This window comes from Loa loa, assembly GCF_000183805.2.
Source record: "Loa loa unplaced genomic scaffold supercont3.519, whole genome shotgun sequence".
Taxonomy (NCBI): Eukaryota; Metazoa; Nematoda; class Chromadorea; order Rhabditida; family Onchocercidae; genus Loa; species Loa loa.
This window is the reverse complement of record NW_018108699.1, coordinates 1-21,086: the sequence shown is the minus strand read 5'-3', so window position 1 is coordinate 21,086 and position 21,086 is coordinate 1. Positions and strand designations below refer to the sequence as shown.

At 33.1% G+C, this 21,086-nt stretch overlaps 4 protein-coding genes across 4 annotated transcripts; 1 reads left to right on the top strand and 3 right to left on the bottom strand.

Annotated features, from left to right (window-relative positions):
* Positions 1 to 818: 818 nt before the first annotated feature.
* On the bottom strand, positions 819 to 9,644 carry LOAG_03441 (hypothetical protein; the record flags this gene model as incomplete). The annotated part of the gene is made up of 18 exons (XM_020446321.1): positions 819 to 960; positions 1,041 to 1,144; positions 1,765 to 1,946; positions 2,104 to 2,257; positions 2,378 to 2,495; positions 2,756 to 2,886; positions 3,262 to 3,427; positions 3,584 to 3,691; positions 4,064 to 4,232; positions 4,651 to 4,772; positions 5,159 to 5,274; positions 5,925 to 6,049; positions 6,320 to 6,671; positions 7,429 to 7,628; positions 8,457 to 8,562; positions 8,637 to 8,800; positions 8,967 to 9,191; positions 9,527 to 9,644. 18 exons carry the CDS (start codon positions 9,642 to 9,644, stop codon positions 819 to 821), a joined length of 2,802 nt encoding a protein of 933 aa, XP_020303320.1.
* A 3,460-nt stretch (positions 9,645 to 13,104) lies between these two features.
* Positions 13,105 to 14,251, top strand: LOAG_03440 (hypothetical protein; the record flags this gene model as incomplete). Its single annotated transcript, XM_003138977.2, has 4 exons — positions 13,105 to 13,215; positions 13,367 to 13,597; positions 13,686 to 13,874; positions 14,079 to 14,251. Exons 1-4 carry the CDS (start codon positions 13,137 to 13,139, stop codon positions 14,249 to 14,251), a joined length of 672 nt encoding a protein of 223 aa, XP_003139025.1. The 5' UTR covers positions 13,105 to 13,136.
* A 1,470-nt stretch (positions 14,252 to 15,721) lies between these two features.
* LOAG_03439 (hypothetical protein) lies at positions 15,722 to 17,842 on the bottom strand. Its single transcript, XM_020446320.1, has 6 exons — positions 17,628 to 17,842; positions 17,208 to 17,325; positions 16,958 to 17,138; positions 16,592 to 16,853; positions 16,423 to 16,500; positions 15,722 to 16,189 (listed from the first exon to the last, which is right to left on the bottom strand). The coding sequence occupies exons 1-6, from the start codon at positions 17,628 to 17,630 to the stop codon at positions 16,013 to 16,015; spliced, it is 819 nt and encodes a 272-aa protein (XP_020303319.1). The 5' UTR covers positions 17,631 to 17,842; the 3' UTR covers positions 15,722 to 16,012.
* Positions 17,843 to 18,515: 673 nt separating this feature from the next.
* LOAG_03438 (histone-binding protein RBBP4) lies at positions 18,516 to 21,065 on the bottom strand (the record flags this gene model as incomplete). The annotated part of the gene is made up of 7 exons (XM_003138975.2): positions 18,516 to 18,779; positions 19,165 to 19,404; positions 19,633 to 19,857; positions 20,150 to 20,274; positions 20,364 to 20,460; positions 20,687 to 20,820; positions 20,916 to 21,065. Coding segments are annotated over 7 exons (1,115 nt in total), but the record flags the coding sequence as incomplete, so codon positions are not given.
* Between the last annotated feature and the right edge of the window lie 21 nt (positions 21,066 to 21,086).

Sequence of the window (21,086 nt, the reverse complement as noted above, 5' to 3'; positions counted from 1 at the left end):
TGCGTGAGGAACGACTTATAAGATTTTAAAATTTTTTAAAAATAGAATGGAATGCTTTTATTCACCGCTAAAACCTTTTGAGTAGAATTCAATGAAGTTTTTGTGAAATCTTTAAAAAAACCAATTTCATCCACCCTTCGTGTCCTATATCTACAATGCTGATAACATCCTTGAATTAAGGTTAAACGTACGTTTATCTCTTATTGTTTTCATTAACATTATTAGTGTTATATATGTGTATAAATTTGGTAAAAGTGAATGAAATGGATAGAACAGATTGATAGTTGAGAAGAGGAAATGATTTGTGGTTAATAGATATTTTTGACAACTGGAATTCAATTGTTGATAAGTTTGCTCATTTCTTCTCATGCTTTTCTATCATTATCCAAACGGTATTGAGGAATGAACGCAAAATTGTATAATTGAATGTGTTTGCAACAATTTTGCTCGTAATTTTTATTCAACTTTAATAAATTAATCGACCACTTCAATCTATTTGCACACTTTGCTTAGGAGTATGATTCAGCTGGGTTATCATTGATTACATGAATAATCTGTAAATCAAAAATAAATTATTTGCCATGTTTGAGAAGAGAAAAAAGCTTGACACCTAATTCTTTAAAACTAAATAAAAACAAACAGTGCAAGGTCAAACGGTTTTGCTGAATATTTCAGTGTTTATAAATTTCTACATATTTCCCAATTTTGTTCAAGAAATTTTGGCATCTTGACAGCTGTTTGAAATTTGGCATTTTGGGAGAAATAAAAATGAAATAAACAGTCAGTTTAGAGGAGCTAGGAGGTCAGAAGTCAAATTATTATATGTAGTAGTAATGGCTTACAGTTTCTCCAGTAATAGTTGAACTTGATGATTTATTTGACATCGGTATCTGTTCATCAAGAAGATGAATATCAAAATGTTGCTGTTGTTTGTTTGTGCCATTATGTTCCGCCATTATCCTGCATTATTACGTATGAATAGTGTAGTTCCCTAATTTACAAAATTACTGATCGAATTTGTACCGCGAATTCATAAGTACCTTTTTTTATTGTGAGAAATTCGCGAATGAGTGTTCCATCCGACATTAAACCTTTTTTTAATTTCTTCGATCCATGAAAAGCCTATATTTTCTGATAGTAGGACCTGAATAAAATGATATTTGATAACTGGGTTTTTCAAGGCAATTATTTTTCCTAAGCATAATCATCTGAAAGTTTTTCAGGATTTTAACTGTAATCAAATTTTTCGCTCAATTTAAGCCATTTTCGAATTTAAAAAGAGAGAGATTCTTCTCTTAGCTTATTTCAGCATTGTAAGCTATAATCACTGCCGCATTATAACAGATTTGATCTCATCAGATAGTTAAACAACATAAAACTAATAGAAGCAGCAAAAAAAAACCAAAAAAAGTGAATTTGAAACCTAGACAATCCGGATAATCTAAAATCTTTGTTGTATACTAACAAAATTCAGAGAAAAAAAGGTCAGATTGGTACCGATAAAAAATCGCAAAAAAGCCGTCATGATCAAAAGAAAGTCGGCAAAAGAGACTTATACATATATAACGAACAAAATCCACAAAATCAGTAAGAATTAAAGTATAATGAAAATGAAAAATAATAAGTATCATGTAAAAAGTACATCTGAACTAGCAGAAACGAATCTCTCGAGAATTCATGGATCACTCTGAGAAAGAACAAGACACAATATTTCATATTGTAAATGAGTCGCGATTTCGAATAATATGCACCAAAATTACTAACCTCTTTATCATGACTTTGCTTCATCTGCTTCTGCTCCATTAATTTATCAATTTTTTGAGCATTAGTGTATTGCTTCTCCATAATTATACCAGTTTGATGGACAATATCCTCAGTGTCACCAGTGATGTTTCCAAATTGTCGCTTTGTTTTTGACATCATTACAGTAGAAGATTTCGGTTCATCTGTTCAGTAAATAAGCCATTTTCTGCGAGATGGAATTGAACTACTTCAAGTTAATTTTAGTTTAGCATGCATTCATCTCATATTTTAAATTAATAGAACATTGACAGTAAAATTCACAAGAATTTAACTTTACTTTAAGTTTAATTAACAAAATACTTTTGGAAATTTGCTTTCCATTTGCTGAATCTTCCGAAAAACTTTTGCATGTCGAAACAGCATCACTTCCAACACTACCATCACTTTTCTTGGCCTGTCTACAGAAGATATCCATTGCAGAAGTGGTAGTTTGATGATGACGAACTCGATTAACCTGAAGAAAATGAAAAGGAAGTTGAATTTGTGGCGGAAAAAAGAACAAGATCACTGAGATTTTTTATTTCCAAAAGTTACAAGTCAAATTTAGTTAAAATTAATAAATTTAAATTTTTACTATTGCATGACGAGACCGTGCAGACGTTTTTAAGTCCCCATGATTTTCCTCAATCCATCTCTTTGTCCGATTCATCGGTGATATCATTGGAGCAAGCTCGATAATCTCATCATTCTTCCTAATAACTTTATAAATTCGAAAGCCGAAATGTTTATGTCAATTTCAGTATTACTGTTATTTCCACTATATTTTAGATCATTAAAGCCAGCTGTTCCTTTTTCATTTAGTCCTAAACTTCGTAACCCATTTCAACTTGATGTTTGATAAATTTATATTATTTCATCTGAGAGATAATTCAAGTTTAACATCCATTCGGCATTGTTCCTGCAATAAAAGAGCTTTATCTTTATTTTTTCATTTAATTTCTCAATAACGAACCACTGACGGAAGAGTTCAACGTTGGATTTGTGTTCCACAGCGTTTTGTATCGTTTTATCGTCTGTTTCATTTGATGTGATACGGGCACGAATTGTTTTAAATATTTTACGTTCAATGATTAAAGGAGGGATCTGAAGAACTAAGAGATAAATAGTATCTCTCTTTTATATTTCTTAATCAAATATTCTGTATTCTGGTTGTTACAGTGCTGGTTGCTGGTTACTCAGTATAACACTTACTCTTATTCCTAAGATTGATACAAGCAGAGAGAGAGATGAAGGATTAATAGTATTATTGTTTGGGAAAAAATCCTCAACAGAAGCGTACCGATCAATCCTTTGGTTATTATTTGAACTATCACTTGGCATCCATTACGGTACCCTTACTTACGTGAAATATGCGACAATGTATCCCAATTCATACTAATTTTATTCATCCCTTATCATATCAAGTCGGAATATCAGGAAAATTCGGCGATTCATATTTGAGAATAGCTGTTAACTAACTTCAATGACAAAAGCTATGAAAGAAGCAGCAAACAGCGATAACATAGATATTTCCATTGCGAAAATGATAAAGTAATAAGGTGAGGATGGGATTATAGCTGTACGTCGCGTCCATATAAAATACAACAAAACTGGTTCATGTGATAAGTAAAATCCGTAAGATAATCTGAATAAGTCTCAATTTTCATTTTCAAATAAACTATTTGTTTAAGTATGGAAACAGTCTGAAAGTAATCCGATAAGGTTCCTTTTATCATAATTTAACGAATGGATGAAAGTAATTTCAGGAAGTTGCGTTTAAGTTACAAATCCTTAATTCTACCTGGAGAAAAAGACCCATTTATCCCAAGCCAGACATGAATGTATTATATGCATATGACCTCGTTCACACAGCCAAACAAATAAGGCCAAACCGAATGCCCAAATTACTCTGAAATTAAAACAGAAGTGTCTAGAAAATACCTTCATTATTGTCGTCGTTTTCAATAAGGCACAGCAGAAGTAGCAATTCTGGATGGATCAACTTTTGGGGAATAGATAAGATGTAGCAAAATCAGAAATGGGTTATATATTAGTCATTAGATGCTCCGGATCATCTAATAATAATTCATCTTTTATATAACTCAAACTTTCAAATGGTTATGCACCGATGCATTTGTAGGAGAATGAATTCACCAGAATCATCTCTTTAATTATTCACTGCAGTTCATCTTCTGATGATGACGCCAATAGAAGTCGGAAGAAAAATACGTGAGTTCGCTTACCTAAGCTTATGAATATGTAAGAAATTTGTTAAATTAACCTGAATGTGGCAGCGTAAAAAATCGAAAATATAGAGAAGCTGTTAGCATAACTTGCACCAAAAAGTGAAAAAGAGAGCGTGGTAAAAGATGAAAAACGAGCAATGTTTATCTGAACTGTTGAATGAGTTCTTTTCGATTTTGTTGAAAGCAACCAGCCAAGAAGGATACCTGGAACAGTAATATACGTAATCCGCGTTTCGCTTAAGCATATGACCATGTCGTCATGTCAGTTACTTAAAGCATATCAACTTATCAAATCAGTTTCGCTGATTTGGTGAAGATATAATGGAAAGGATAAACGAAAGATTGTGAAATGATGCTGGGCTAGCAAAGCAGTCTAATAGAAAAAGTTTTTTAAATTCCTTCTTACTTTAAATTTCTAATTTTTCTTTATCTTCTTTCCAAAAATTTTAAAACAGGATTTTTCTAGAATTTTAGAAAAAGAGATTTTAATTTTTCCTAATGTCATACTTTCCACTTTAACTTCCAATTGAATTCAAGATTACGAATTCTTTTTGTAATAAACAAAGTTGATTAAGGGATGAAAGATGGAAGACAGAATGAAAAGTGTTGCTTTTAAGATTACCAATTAAAAATGGGCCAATTCTTGCTTGCGGTACAGCATATAAGTACCGAAACATTTTCTCCATCTCTTCTGTTTCTAGGCTGCTATCTTCGAGAAGTGCTGAGACAAATGTTGTCGGGAATCTGTAGCAGTCATAATGGTGTGAGTTGCATGATTCCAAACATTCCCCGTACATCGATCAAAATGTTTTGTAATACATAACAGATCATTAGAAGTGAAATCATCAAGAAAACTTACAAAAAGTCAGTGAAGAATATAGAATAAGCTAATCTAGACCTTTCCCTGAACAAATCTCGATATGAGAATTATCATCAATGTTGATTAAACTAATAGTGAGACTCACTCGTTTATCCATTTGCTGCCAGCTAGATGAATCATACCTTTAAGAAACTGAAAAGTATTAAGTACTATTCTTACCAACTTACTATCTTCTACTCCACCCTATCTATCATTTATCATTTAGCACTTCAATTATTTTTAAGCACAGTGATAAAACGGTAAATACTACCTGAATAATATCAGTGCAGTAGCTCGATAAATAACAGACGATATTACAACAATGACAATTAATGGTATAGCGACTGTTGGTATAGCATGCAACAACAGTAAAGCAATTGGAGCTACCTAAGGATGGATTTGAATTTTACGTGAATATATTTCGGTTTAATTACTGTAACTAAAGAACATCTGGAACTACAAAAACTTTTGCGACGAAAGAATACACTGCGAAAAGCATATTTTTACTTTTATTTGGAAAACTTCAAATCTGGAAATTCTAAAATACAATGATCTCACATCGAGACATTTCTCGGAAAGCTGAGCGCCATGATAACAGGATTTCTAACTAAGAAAGAGGCTTTCTCGTCTACAACTATAAATTTCTGCATCATCACAGGAAAATCTACCAACTAATAGGCGGATATTCATAGGTTGGTTCCTTGAGATATTCAAATCGCTGTGAGTGCCTGTCCCATGATGGCCCGAAAAGTGTAAATATGAAGAACGAGGAAGACAGCTCGAATAAACTTATATAAAATTAAGCACACCGTGTTTAGGTATACTTGTGTGAAGAATACAAAATGACCATACCAAATGGCGAGTTCTAATGAAGGAAGTTGTGTACTTGATGATACTAATAAATTGTACTTTTTTTTAAAACAATAGTGGTTATCAAATTACGTTGATTACATTGTAAGATGCAGAGAATACACCGAAAGAAATCTCGCTAAAAAAGTTGAAAGTAGTTTCATGGAGGTATAATTTAAAAGTCTAACCATATAAAATTGCGTATCCAGTGCGAGGTACCACATCCAAGGCATACATTCATTGGGATAAAAATTACTCACGAAAAACAATTGCCGCCAAATATCATCCTTATTGCATCGTGCGCCGAAAATTCCTACAATTCTATGTTTGAGAAGAAAGTGTATTATAAATCATTTTAGTGTAAACATTTTGAACTCTATTGATACAGATGGTTCTTTCAAGATTCTCTAGAAGCTTTAAGCGTATTTAAATCATACCTTAAAGTCTCAAGAATGTGATTTCTGTGTTACTATAATTAAACCAAATAATATAAAATGGAAGGAAAAAATATAGTTGTTATATCCAGTCATATTAATGCACTAACTCTAAAACTTCAAATTAACCAGAAATGAATAAAACAAACCATTCTGTTGAGACCACATTGGCCCATCACCAATATGTTGAAAAATGAAATAAATGATAAGAAGTGTGGCAAGATAGGCAGGTGTTAAACGCATAAAACGATGCAACCAAAGTATAAGCCATCCAGACGGTGACAATGCTATTCGTTTTCTCTGATGTTTTTTTTGCTGTATGACACGGAGATGGACTTTGTATGCCAATACGGTAGCGGATATCAGTAAAAAGGAGTCGACAGAAAGAGATGAATTGAAAATAATTTGAGAAAGTTTCTCGTTTGCTTTCAATGAGCTCCACAGTTGTCGGACATTACCAATATATTCCAGTGAAAACAGATGTACATGACCAACTGCTACCTGAAATTGATTATTTAGAGAAAATATGAGAAAAGCCGTTGCTTAAAAGAGGATAACATTTGAATTCGTATGAAATCAAATGAAGCGAATATCATACGGGATATACAATAAGTTTGTGGTGGAAAAGGAACGGAAAAGTAGATGAAGCACAGATGTTTCAGGTCTCATGCATGGACGATGTGAAAATCTGCGATGGTGCGGGGAGTATTTCAATATCTCGAAGTACCATATAGATCCAACATCAAACAGTATGGTGTTGAAAGAGGAATTAATTCAAAAATACAACTAAAACATGCAAAACACTTATCTATTGATATAAAAGAATAAAAAACAGCAACTATTATTAAAGATAATGAAAATGTAAAATTCATTCATTGAAAAATATTACCCAAAAAGCGCTTAATATTCGAATACCGTATAATGAATTCAAGTGTCGATTACATGGACGTGTCAAATAATGATATGTGGAAAGGATGCTGAATGCGAGTATCTAAATTTCACTCTTTAATAACATCAAAAAATGAATCATTCATTCTCATACAGTCTTATTTTTTAGAAAAACGTAATGGTATGTTACAGGTGCTATCACGCTAATCACATTAAATAGGATACAAAAGAAGAATCATGTCTGAGATAATTCCGTATAGTATATATTCCTTCTTGAAACAAATGGTGGTAATGGGTCGATGTTTCTATGCAAGTATTTGTTATTTCTCTTAAATTAAAATTTAAAATGAATAGGATATGAGAGACTTACGCTATTAATGATAAAACTCGGTTTCTTCAATGTCCTTTGCACAGCTGGTACACTTTTGTAAGTAAGGGCTTGTGAAGGAGCATCACTGTATATGAAACTGCGTGCGTCGTCCTGAATACACGGCATACAGATCGAGGATACATTCGATGACACATTTTTAGCCAATCGTGCTGTCATATGACTACAACTTCCAGACGATTCTACAAGTTATACAACGAATAAGGTAGATTTGTTTTAAATTTCGATAATTTACTTTATTGTTTTCAGATTCTCATACTCAGTTTTCAGCACATATATTTCAGTACAGCGGCATTATCAGATTAGAAACAACATCCAATCAATTAGCCCTAACACTTTCTGGTAAAAGTTACTGCTTGTGATATTCCAAAAAAAAAAACATTTATCGCTTTGACTTGAAGTTTGTTTAAGTGCTGTGAAATAGTTATAAATAAGGGAAGAATGATAAAATAATACTAACAAATGATAAAATAATACTAACACACAATGGTACTGTAACACAATAATATACAGTATCATATGGTATAAGTGCTAATATTGATATCACATTTATCCATTATGATATTTCTGGACAAAAAGTTTGTCTCATTAAGATTTGCAATTCAAACAAGGAGACATCAAATGGTAGGTAACGAATTAAGTGATAATGTTAATGGTATTCCTCCTCATTCCTTCTCCTAACTGAAATATGCAGTTCCGAAACGCCCGATCAAGAATATCTAGTGAATTTTCTAGAAGCTCCTCTAGAGGACTATTGATCAGTTGCCAGCCTGCTGTAACTGTCAACTCCTTTTCCAAATTCCAGAAGTAGGAGTTCACCGAAAGATTTACTGGATGATTTTTTTCGAGAAATGAAAGATTGAAGAAATAAAACACTGATGTTAAGGACCCTGAAATCTACCGGTCTAAAACAGTTGGTTTGAAATAATTACGGTAGTACTGATACTTGTTGCAACATTATCAGTCAGAGCGAGACTTAGTTCAAAAAATTGAAAGAGGATGTAAGAAACCTTTGTTGAATGAATATTTTCGATTCCGCCGTTTACGGTACATATCGATTGAAGTACCATACAGTACCAATAAAATAAGAAAAGCGAAGATAACAAGAACTGTCCACTGTAAAATGACTGAATGGTATGATTCATCAAAATTTATCAAAAAACTTTTGGTGTGAAATTAAAAAAACACACCTGTGGAATACTGAGTTTGTTGAAAAATGAGTCCTTTTGCTTAAAGCATTCGACAGTTGAATTGTTAGAAATCAGAATGCCGAAAGTTTTCTCCAGAAAAAAGGAGAGCACGGGAAAAATTCCACTTACGGAACGTTCATCACAACGGACCGGTAAGCACATTCCTGAAAATGATGTTATTTTATATTTTTTGCAAATTGTGGAAATCTAAAGATTTGAAATGTGGAGGACTGGGAATAGATTTTAGAAAGTTACTATCTCCTAAGTTGCATTTCAGATTAGAAATTTTGTAAATCATTCAAAAACATTATATCCAAATTATTTACAAACCGTAGAAGAGAGGTATCTGATGTTGTTGCATTCCACAGGCTTCAACGCGAAGATTCGCGCGACAATATTTTACTGACTGATTTATGGTCATTGTTTTCGATATACTTTGACACTGGTCATATGCACCGAGCCAAAAAAATGGGCCTGAAGAATAGATGCCGGCGGATGGACGACCCCAAGCATCCAGAACTTGTGATAAATGTTCATGGGATATTTGATGAAGATCTGCAAAACATTATTTTAGAATGTTAAGAATTAAAAACACACATAGACCTATTTTTGAGTTATACTTGATGCTTTCAATTTCTAATTTTGAATTGGAATGAAAGAGCTGATGTGAAAGACCACTTCATGTCAAGTCCTTCAAGGATTATATTTTAATCGGCATACGAATTTGACGAATATCAGGTTTAAATCAAAAATCAAAAATTAAAAATAAGTCGGGAATTGATTTGAAATTAGAAAAGGTTGATGCTTTAAATTCAAAAAGGAATGCTAAGTTTACAAATCTACAACCAAAAAGCGACATAAGTTTTTATGAGCAAAAAAAAAATTATTACCGAGGCATTGCTTTATATCCGTTTTGTTCTGACCGGTTAAACGACAGTATGTCGTGATCAGTAATGCATTTGCAGAAGAATCAATTAATTTAGCTAAATCCTTGATACATCCACCCATTTGGCCTATGAGTTACCTCAGATCATATCAAAATGAAAGGACAAATAAGCTGGCGATCCACATCACCAATACCAGTGGAAATATTTGACGGTAAAATTTCGCTATGGCACATATTTTTGGACTTATTTGGATTCATCTACTGGTTTAGATATCCCAATATCATAGTTACCTGATCACTCTCGTTTCCAGAACTTTATAAAACATCGAACTAGTAGGTTATTGAAGTTATCAGAAAGTTATGATTTCAAATTCATCAAAAAAGAAAACTTTTCACTAAATATACCAATTATTTTTGTTGACTTACTGAAGTTTGCTTTGATAAGTGTCGAGATACGTGACTGTTTAAAAAAGTCCGACAACTTTTCGGCAATCCTTGTTTCTGAAATACTATCGCCTTCTTCGAAGGAATGGAACGAGGAAAAATTGAAATTTACAAGATATTGAAATCAAAAGGAAAGAACTGTACATAAGTGTTGATGAAAGTCCAGTAATTAAAGTTGTGATTTAGCGTAAATAATAAATGCAACTCTCGTGGCTAGAATTAGATACTCTTTGTTCAAAATTGTCGTCGAACAGTTTAGAGCTGATAAAGAGTTTATGTGGTTCTAATTCAATTTAGAATAGCTTTGCAGGAAGAAGTCAAAACTTCTGTTAGAATGAATCTGTTTACAAGAAACATTTCAATCATCAATGAACCAAATTTCAAGCATAAAGTGTAAGATTCTAATTAATGCCTTTATTAATCGGAGTTGTGGTATCAATTACGTTTTCAATACGCTTGATGACAAACGACTGATTCAGGTATACCACTTCAATTGGTCGTACAAAAGTGTTGAGGAAATCGGAAAGAACTGTTTCAAGTAGCAAAAAATCACTTCCTATTACTTTTTGATCTGCTAAAAATACAAAATTCATATATGATAAACTAATGACAAATTAGTCTCGATTGCAAAAACATGAGGATATTCCAACCGTTCCGTGTAGCATATTTTCGGATGGAACTGTAATTGTTAACCAAAAGTAACCGCTCGATACTCAAGATATTCAGTTGAGGTTAAACTTAACTGTTATCACACTCCCTTTGACAGCAGGCAAACTAAGACTGAAATTGGTGAAAGAACACCAATCAATGGATTTGATTAATGAAATTAGTTAAAATATCCAGCTTTCAATGTCCAGCTTTTCAATAGCTTCTCATTTTCAGCTATAAATATGAACTAATAATATAATAAATCCCGAATGAGGATAATGAAAATGACTCGCCATATGCATTCTGAATGGTATATTTTGGAATTCGCATAATAACCGTTTGACACCCATTAATTACTAGAATTATGATAAGGCATAAAGTAGGAAGTACCATACAATACGAACAACCCTTCCCCATTTGTACATTTAGCATAAATAGCAAAACTTTATCGGCCACTCCATTTTTACAATAATTTTCATGAAAAGATAAATAAGGTTAATATGCAGCGCAATGAATAGCAGCTCAATTGTTTACCAATTATTAAGTATTAAGTTTTCGGAACAATAAACCGTTATCAACTTATCAGCTCCAAATAATAGTGATGCCGTTATTTCAAGAAACCAGTAACCTTCATTATCAGATAGCAGTTCATTCACAGATAACTTTCCATGTGGGATAACTTTTCATTTTTTATCTTTCAGATTCCAGATCAAATCATTGCTTGATTGAACATAAATTGATTTTATAACTGTTATTGCAATAGAATGGGCACTTTATTGATAAATTTTCGGTGCAATTAATCTTTTTCCACTGCATTAAATTTTGTTCGGTCTATTTCCCTATATATCCTATCAGAAATTTCTTTTAATTCAAGAAATCTGTTTGACAGGAAATCTCTTTTCTATTTCATGATGAATTGAGCTTTTACAATGGTTCTTCGGGATAATATTCCGCTTCACTCTTTCTCTTTTTTCTTATTGAACTATCATAAAACTTGTTAGGTATTTAAGTCCAAAGCATTCCTAACTTCCTGTCCGTTTTCCTTCTCACAACGCAATTATGTATAATCGTTACCTTATTGGCTTTTGGCTCTATTGGCCATAACTACTTACTTGAACGATTTACTCCTTATTTTACTCTTTTTTTTCCTGAAAATATTTTTTAGCGATATTAAAAAAAAAGTCCTAAGTAATGGGACTGAGAAAAATCGGGAAAGCTCTTTGGAATTATAAGTAAGGTTAAAAGTATGCATTGCCATAGCATAATTATATTAATCGTCCATTTCATTGCAATTTCTAAACATAATTTACCTTTTATGAATTGATGTGACAAGTATCGTCATAATGCTACGGCAGTTTTAACAATGATTACCTCAGTTAACGTATTATATATCGACAGGCAATACCTCAGGTTGCAAACTTAAACTAATTGTCGAAATGTCATCAAGTCCCTTTTTAGATTAAAAGTGGACGAGCCAAGAATCAGTTCGTAATTTGAAATCAAGATCTAAAATAAAATGACGGATACAAAAAAAGAGAGATGAATATATGTCAATTATCCTTCAAGTGTGAATTCACTGAAGCTCATAAAAGTGAAACAGTGCGAAAGTGCAGAAAGCTACGCAATTACTGATTCAATTCAACATATTTTAGTTCAATATATTTAAAGTATTCTATTTGGCTCAACATATTGATATTCAACTATTAATTCAATATACTTTAGTTGGTAAAAAATTTTATGCAAATTACAATTATGTGATTATTCGATACGCTTACTTATTTCCATAGCCACAATAAACAACTGGAAAATAAGGATGAAACAACAAACCGAATCAACTAGATCTCAGTGTGACGGTTCAATTCCTGATATCAGTTGGTCTTCTTATTTTATTATCATTTTATGGGATTTTAATTCCATGAAACAAAATTAGCAAAAGATTCTCGTTGGTCGTTTTCATGATCATAAGGAGAAATTAATTTTTTCTAAAAAATAAAACTTAATTTCTAAAGTTTTACTTGAAAGAAGTTTGGATTAAAATTTTGTTTAGCTTTTGATGTGCACATGTGATGACAATATAATTTCGACTATTTTAAATAAGTTATGTATTGTTATCGCAATAATTGTAGGATAAAATGGATAGGGTAAGTTTGGCATGGTGAAATGAGAGTGATGTGAATGATTGTAGTATTTGTTGAGGAAAGCTGCTGTTGCGTGCTTGCAGGCCCATTACAAATCATAGTCGTGAAATTTATAAATTTCCTGAAGTTATCTATTTCGTTATCTTTAAGGCTTATTTATTATTTGCACTAATATTGCTTTTGTCCTGAGCAAATGCAACAATTCACTTCTAACTTCTATTGTATATTCCTCGAACACGAATCTCACAATATGATAAAGCAATCAGACTTCTAGGTTGAATTGCAACTAATACAGTGTCCATCTGTTAGAAATAATGATATCCTTGATATGTAATTTATATATATTTAGAAATAGCCAAATCTCCAGGTGATGATAATAGACGAATGGAAAGTGATGGATTGGGAGGTTGGAAAAAGGTACAAAAAGCGCTTCCACGTATCATACATTACGGTCAAAATGAGGGTATATTGCACACAACGACGACTAGTTCTGTATGCTTCATTTCTTGCCAATAATCAGGACATTTTATGAACAGGAAAGAAGGAACTACCTGAAAGTTGAAAATATCGTCGAAAATATATAGAAAATGTTGCAAACGAGACTTCATTTTCAGGTTTATTACTTTTAAATAGCATGAAGCGATTGCAGCAAATGGGTTCACCATACAATATGCCCAATGTTGTAATGCAAGCACAAGTAGCAGCAGATGTTTGTGTTCATCATTTAACGGATAAAGTACAAATACCTTGTAATGATATAACGATTATGCATGAAGCTATACCATTCCTTCCAGTGCCGGTTGCTCTGCTATGTCTCTTCTTTAATATCATCATCCCCGGATCAGGTAAATTTATCGAGTAAGAATATAAACATTAAGATAAATCGTTTTTGGAAAATATATTTATTCCAGATAAATAATTATTTTTATTCAGGAACAATTTTAAGCGGGATCAGCGCTCTATGTATGGGGCAACCAAGAATAAATTTCAAGGAAGGTCGTAAACTGGTGACACTTTTTGTTAACTTTTTGGTTGGCATTAGTCAGTTCTTTACGATAACCTTTCTTTTCGTTGGATGGTTCTGGTCAGTTGCATGGGGTGGCTTGATCATTATACATTCAAGTAAGTTTAATCTTCAACAAATCATCAACTGATAATCTCCATTGATCTTCTATAAAGCAGTTCATAATAAAATCAAGATTATAATTTAAATCGTAATTGTAACATAATTTCAATTATGATCTCAATATTTTGGTGTTCCAATCAAAATAACAGCTGAAAATTTATGAATTTGAAAATTTCATGGAAAAGATACGACATTTACAGTGCAATATCGCGATGCATTAGTACAACGGCGACAAGAAGCAGTAGCAACTGCAGCAATCGAAGCAATTACCAAAGACTCAATACTACATAGGCGAGACGTGAAGAAACTTGTCGAGGCTCACCGAACGACTAGCGGAGAGAAACAGCGAGCTTCAGCTAAGCTTTTCAAATGAATGGATCCAGGAAATGAGGATTGCTTGGACTTGCACACGCTAAGGAAGACTACTTCCAGGCTTGTTTTATCTGTATTACCTAAAGACTATTTCCAGGCTTGTTTTATCTGTATTACCTACCTATCACTAGTTTCGAATATGCCATGTTAATATTATAGAGGCCTAATGTTGACAGTTAATCTTCTTCCTGTAGAGTGCCACTCAGCTTTTAATGGAATACTTGAAGAGCCGGATTAATCCAGATGTTATATTTTTTCAAGATCTAATTCATCTCGCTGACAAGACGTAATCAATTTTGAACACTAACCTCTAACAAGTGGAAGTTTATTGTCGGTCAAAAGAAGATCAGCCATCATAGTTACCAGCTCTTCCATCTAAATTTCCATCCAAACTTATGGTTCAATCGAAATGCCCACAAAACAGCAACTAAACAAGCTTTATTTTCAATAAAAGCATAATACACTGCAATGGGATGCTTTGTAATTGATATCAAAACGGAAAAAATGAAATAGAAACGAAAAGAAAAGCAATCGTTCCAGTACTATAGAAGTCCATCTTTCAGTCAAAGAACATAATGCGTAAACTTTATTACAACTCCCATATGTTTCTCGACATGTCGAAACCATTACAGCTCGTAAAATTCATTTTCTCACAAAATCGACAAATGTTTTAAAACGAGTATCTAAAAATCTACTTACTCATAGTATTTCTACTTTCTCAAATAATGGTCTCGTTCCCGACTATCTTTTATTCAAAGCTATTCACAGAAGCGAAAAATTTTTCAAGGCTCCATAAGCAGACCATGTATATTGAAATGAGAATTAGCCTAAAACTTTGCAAAATTGCACAACCTTAACCAGACAGTCAAAAAGCGAAGTCATGAAACAAGAATATCAACATTAAGGAAGAGCACCATCGGAACAGCTAGATGAATAGAGTTCCCTGATTCTAAAACCTATCGGGAAACTGAGAAAATTTATAATATGTTAAAGCCAAATAGTTTAATGTAAACATCATATTCTAACTATTTCCATTGTATTACAAAATTATTTTAAGGCAAGCCTTAAGCCAAGCAGTCGAAACGATGTAAACATCTTATCATATTGTTTAGGTTATTCACACCCATTATACAAGGCTTACTCACCTTTTTTTAGTTCAATTCAAGCCTACCGACGTCCAACAACTTTCCTTCTCCAACCTTGCATCCTTCCTACACGTCTAATAGTTCGATCTTTCTATATATTCCCATAGTATCTTGCTAATATAATAATAAATCTTACTATTAACTTGTCTGTACCGGATTACCACTGTATTACTACCAAAAGGATTCACGTAAGCTTGCCTTTATTTCAATTTAATACTTCTTTAATAAAGAGGAGAAAACTTTCAAGAAATCTAAATTTCTCTTAGATTAATAGTTCGATCTTTCTATATATTTTACTCTTACAAAATCATAAAAATCCAATTCAAGCCGAATTTTCTTTTCAAAATCACTGGTCAAAACATTCTTTAACTTTCAAGAGTAATCTAAAAATCAGCGAAGACAGACAAGCTTACTATATGAGATACTCATGTCACATTAAAAAATTGTTTCCCAATTAGAACGAGCCACTCTCTACATAAAACTGTTATAGTGAATTAGCCGATAATCTGGAAAAAATTCTCCATAAAAAACGATGCATAGTGGTCTATCCTTTTAAAATTGTAGAACGAAACATGAATACGGCTGTAAAAAATAACTTAAAAATTGCACACTGATTGCTATGAACTCAATGAATTCCCAACATATTTCTCAAAAAGTTGTGCTTTCTTCCTTTCCAAAATGAGATTCTCGATTTCTTTTTGTGATGGCACAACAACATGTTGAATGAATGTTTTTTTTCCGTCATCACCTATCAGTACAGATTGCTTCGTGCCGATATCTTCCTCGTCAGAGTCCTGCAAAAGTTTGCTAATCAGGCACATAAGTGAAGACAGAAAAGGGGACCGACTTAAGCATGAAATCTCACTATGCAATTGTGCATGCGTGATTTCGAGTGCTTCAAGATACCGCAAGTCTTAAAATAAAAATTTTACAATAAAATATATCAGAGTAATGATAATAAACCTAACAACCTCAGAAAATAATATCAAATAGTTCATATGATTTTCTTTATGTATGGATAACTTACATCATCAATTTGATATATATAAATATCTTCGTCGAATTCCTTCTTTGCTTTCAATGTATCTTTATTTTCTTCCCAATCCTAGAAAACTTTTTGCGAAAATCTTGCATGCTAAATATCAAATGTACGCTAACGAATCCTAATCGCCTACGAAACGCAAGAAATCTCAGACCTTTTCGACTTGTAAACGAGCTTTGATTTCAGCATCCATTTCCAATGGTACCAATAAACCATCATCATCATCCATATAGCCATAATAATCCGCATCCAAGTTTTTGATTAATTCCAAACGATTTTTCCTCGATTCATCGATTCCAACTTTTTCGAAAAGTTCTCGAACACCAGGTAAATCTTTCGCAGCTCCAAAATATTTGTAACCTTTACTACCAGCTACTTCACGTCCCTCTCGATCCAATTCTCTAGGCGCTATCTTCCTATAAAAGCAAACTGGCATGTGGTTATGTCACTTCTGAATACAATGGCTAACGAAAAAACTTCATCTAGAGTATTTATTCGTATAAAAAAACACATAATATACCTGTAATCCTGGCCTCCGAGTTCCTTAATTCTTGTTTCCCAAGCGTACTTTACTCGTAGTAATTTATTTATTTCATCATTCAAATCCCGAATTTTAAATTCACCCAAGCCAGGATTTTGTATTAGCGCTATTTTCTTAGCAATTTCCATCGTCACCTGCTTTCTATATCTTTCTGCATCATCTAAAATCAGATAAGATTAAAAAATATTTTCATCCTTAGTAAAAACTTACTATTATAAATCGTACTTACTTAGCGTGTTGCATTCGTTCACATCGTTTGGTCGTTTCGCAACTGGACCTTTCTCTTCTTCTTCTTTCATCCTCCGCCATCGGGCCAAAGCGGTCATTGCCTTCTCTGCATTTCGAGCCTTAAGTAAACAATGGTTAATACTAAACTAAAGAATGAATAAATTCTATGCAATGAGTAGAGAGAAGTTGATCACTTTCATTTCCTTGAACATAATTAATAATGATTCTTTTCAGAAAAATGACTGAATTATGAGATAACAAAGTGCATTTGTAGAGATGTAAAAAATGCTGCCAACAGGATGATAATACAGTATGACACGAAAATGTTGAAATACCACAAAACTCAAATACCACAAAACTAAAATGGTCCGATACGAAGATAGTGAAATGCCAAGATTAAACAGAATAACAGAATACTTACCATTATTGAATAAAAATATCGTAATCCAGGTGCAACCTGAAAAACATTATTAAATGAATCTTCTCAAAAACATGTGTCTATAAAGCAAATGGAATTCGCACGAAAAGAGGGTTAATTAAAGCAGAATTATTCATATTAGCGTACTCATACCGCATAGTTTTGATACTCCTGGTAATCGATCAAATATCACAAAATAAAAAACAGCTATCCGTTACTTAAACTTTCATCAAACGAAGTTTAGAAACCGTTGCCGTCCTTAAAGATTTGGCCAAAAAACTACTTTGATTAAAAGAAGTTCCTCATTAAGACGTATAATAATTCATCCTTATCAACATTAAAAATCGATACAGGATGACGCTTCACCAAGAAAAAGGATGAAAATTTCCGAAAAAAATGTCCAACTCATTCATCCTTGTCTATTACAGAGTACGTAATATCTGTTTTAAAGTTTTCAACTCATCTGAACAAGTGAAATATAAAGTGAACCAAATTTTATCCGATGCAAATGTAAAACACAAAGTTACTGTAAAACAATGCAATCTGTTGGAATAAAAGAAATACAATATTTAAAGAATTTCTTAAACACAAAAAACTAAAATAGCAATGGTGATATTCATCCACAAGTTAAGGGAAACTTTATGCATTCTCTACATGGAGAGTCAGATCTAATCCGTTCTTCACAGGTGTGGAAATGATCACATTCACTGGTTTCGCTATTGCCAATTAACTCCAAATCTCGTTATATCTACTCATTTCATCTACTTATCTTTCAGACGCACGCGAGTCAAAAATGATTTTAAAGTGGTAGCAAAGAATCAATGTGTGACTGACTATTCACAATTTCAGACCTTCAGAAATTTGAAACCCAAAACTGTATTTGAAACAAGCAGTTAATCAATATTTTAGCACTCCTAAATGATTTTGCAAAAAGAGATATAAAGAAACACACGTAACAAATTAATAACAGAGTGAATATACAACAATCTTCTACAATTCTTTTCATTTAGTTCAACGTTCCATTTGATCAGTTTGAGTGTCGGTATCTTCCTCGTTATAAATATTATCAGCCATCTGCCAAATCTGCATAATATTATCCTCTGATACAGAACATACAACCCATGGTTCGTTGGGGTTCCAAGAGAAATCTGAGATCTGGAAAAAAAACTTATCTGAAGAAAAGAACAAGTGTTACTGACCCACTGATGAGAATCTGAATTACCGTGTTTATTGCAAACGCATTATCAAGGTATATTATCAAGACCCAATACCTTCTATACCAACTCTTTGCTGTACCAATCGAGGTAATGCCACAGATGGAACTTTACTTATTTAAAATTATAAACGCTTCATATTACCGTAATTCGCTGGAACAGTGTCAAATAAGTTTTAGTCACTGCAAAGCAGTGACGATCCGAAAGCTTCAAAAACTACAAATCCTCAATAACATGAAAAACTGAGAAGAAATTTGAAACTAACAATGACACACAGTTCTAGAAAAAGTAAAGAATTAGTTTGATGAAATATATTAAATGCCTACTTTAGCTGTATGTCCACCATGTATAAAAAGCAACTCTGCAGGACCGTCCTCAGCATCCTCTGGTGACTGCTCCTCACCTATTTTGCTTAAATCCCAAACATGAAGTCGTCGATCAGTGCCAGAGGATGCTAGAATTGTTTCATTGTGTGGTGACCACTGGACTTGGAAAATTTCATCTTTATGTGACTCGAATGAATGCAATTTTAATTTCAGATTTCGCAAATCCCACAAAGCTACTGTCTGAAAGACAAGAAGTTAGTAACATATATTGATGAACTACCAACGTCACTGATGCCTTTCAGAACATTGATACAGTTTAGCAGCAAAGAAAAATTGTCATGAATGGTCGTGGGTAGTCTTGATATCGGAGTTTAATATATCACTTTAATAGTTATTGAAATATGTCTTTTCTTTAATTCGAATCAATGTAAGAGAGATAAAGAGAAATAGAATAGAAGGGGGCAGAACCTTGTCAGCTGAGCCAGTAGCCAATATAAATTCTGAATATGGATTGAAGGATAAGCAGTTTACTTCAGCCGAATGAGCATCAACAGTGTGATTCGGTTTATTCGAGCTGTTTGTACGGGTATCCCAAATCATCAGCTTACGATCATCACCTACTGAACCAAACACTGCTTCGTGCAGTACATGCCAGGCAACATCCTCGACAACCGCATTATGTCCGTTAAAAATCTGCAATTATGGAGAGCAACATAATCTTTTCCATATGGTGATGAGATATATGAGTTGCATTCCGTGGAAATGAAATTAAAGCCCGGATGGCAGCGGTGATATACAACAGAGATTTATTGATAATTTAGAGAATGTCCCGAGAAATTATATGGTAAGCAATATTCACCTATTTTCAACATAACTGATCACTTTGGTAAATACCAAACTCAAATTCAGATAACTGGAGTCCGAAAACGATATACTATTTGATGTGACTAAAAACTTTTATTGGTACTTCATAAAAATCACTTGCCGTTTTTGCGTCAAGAAAGCTCGATTGAGCAGTCGCTGCCTGAACATCCCATAAGCAAACAGTCATATCATCCGAAGCAGAAAGCAAGTGACCAGGCAAATTTGGATTCCATGATAATCCATAACCTCAAAGAAATGTCTGCACGCTGGATGGGACGAAAGAACAAACGAAGCTGAAGCAAACTTAGAAAAAAATATGAAGATAAACAAGATACCTTCCTTTGTATGACCACGTAAACGTAACTGTGGCTTACAAACATTATCAGCAGGATTCGGGACAGATGGATGCTTTGTATAATCGAAGATAAAAACCTGAACAGTACTCAATCAAAACTCAGGATTCAAGTTCAAGAAAAATATCAGTAATCTGATACAAAAAAAAAGGAAAAAAACAAATGATTTGGCGGTTTTGTAAACAGGTTTAACTAACAGTACAGTGGCAGAATACCAGTAGAGTAAAAAAAAAAAAAAGACTGCGATGTTTCTTTTCGGAGCAAGAAAATGAGAAAGACAAATAAACAGGGTAAAAAAAAAAAACTTCGCTGTTTGGTGATTTCGTAGCCAGCAAAACTGGATTTTGTGGCATGTAGCGTGCACGATTCACTTCACCTTCATGATTCATCTTAATTTCAACATCAATTTTCCCTGTTATCGAACCAAAACCCCCAAATTCTGCAAATTATTGCGGGTACAAGGAACTCATTTTGAGCAGCAAAAGCATAATTTCTGAAATATCTAATACAACTAAAAAAATGTTTAAGAAGTACCGCCTTTTTCAGTGTCATATTTCGAAGCATCAAACTGCGCATCATCAGTAGGGAGTAACAATTTAGCTATAACCAAATGATTCTGTTCATCCGAAGTATGGGTACCTAAGATGAGACGATGAGTTGTGTAATCGCTTCCTTCTAGTCTATAAAATAATGATTACAAGCTCA

Coding starts and splice junctions, on each gene's coding strand:
- LOAG_03439 (XM_020446320.1), bottom strand. Junction 17,139..17,207: donor GAACGAATGCAACACGCTAA/GTAAGTACGATT, acceptor ATCTGATTTTAG/ATGATGCAGAAAGATATAGA. Junction 16,190..16,422: donor ATATATATCAAATTGATGAT/GTAAGTTATCCA, acceptor AAACTTTTGCAG/GACTCTGACGAGGAAGATAT.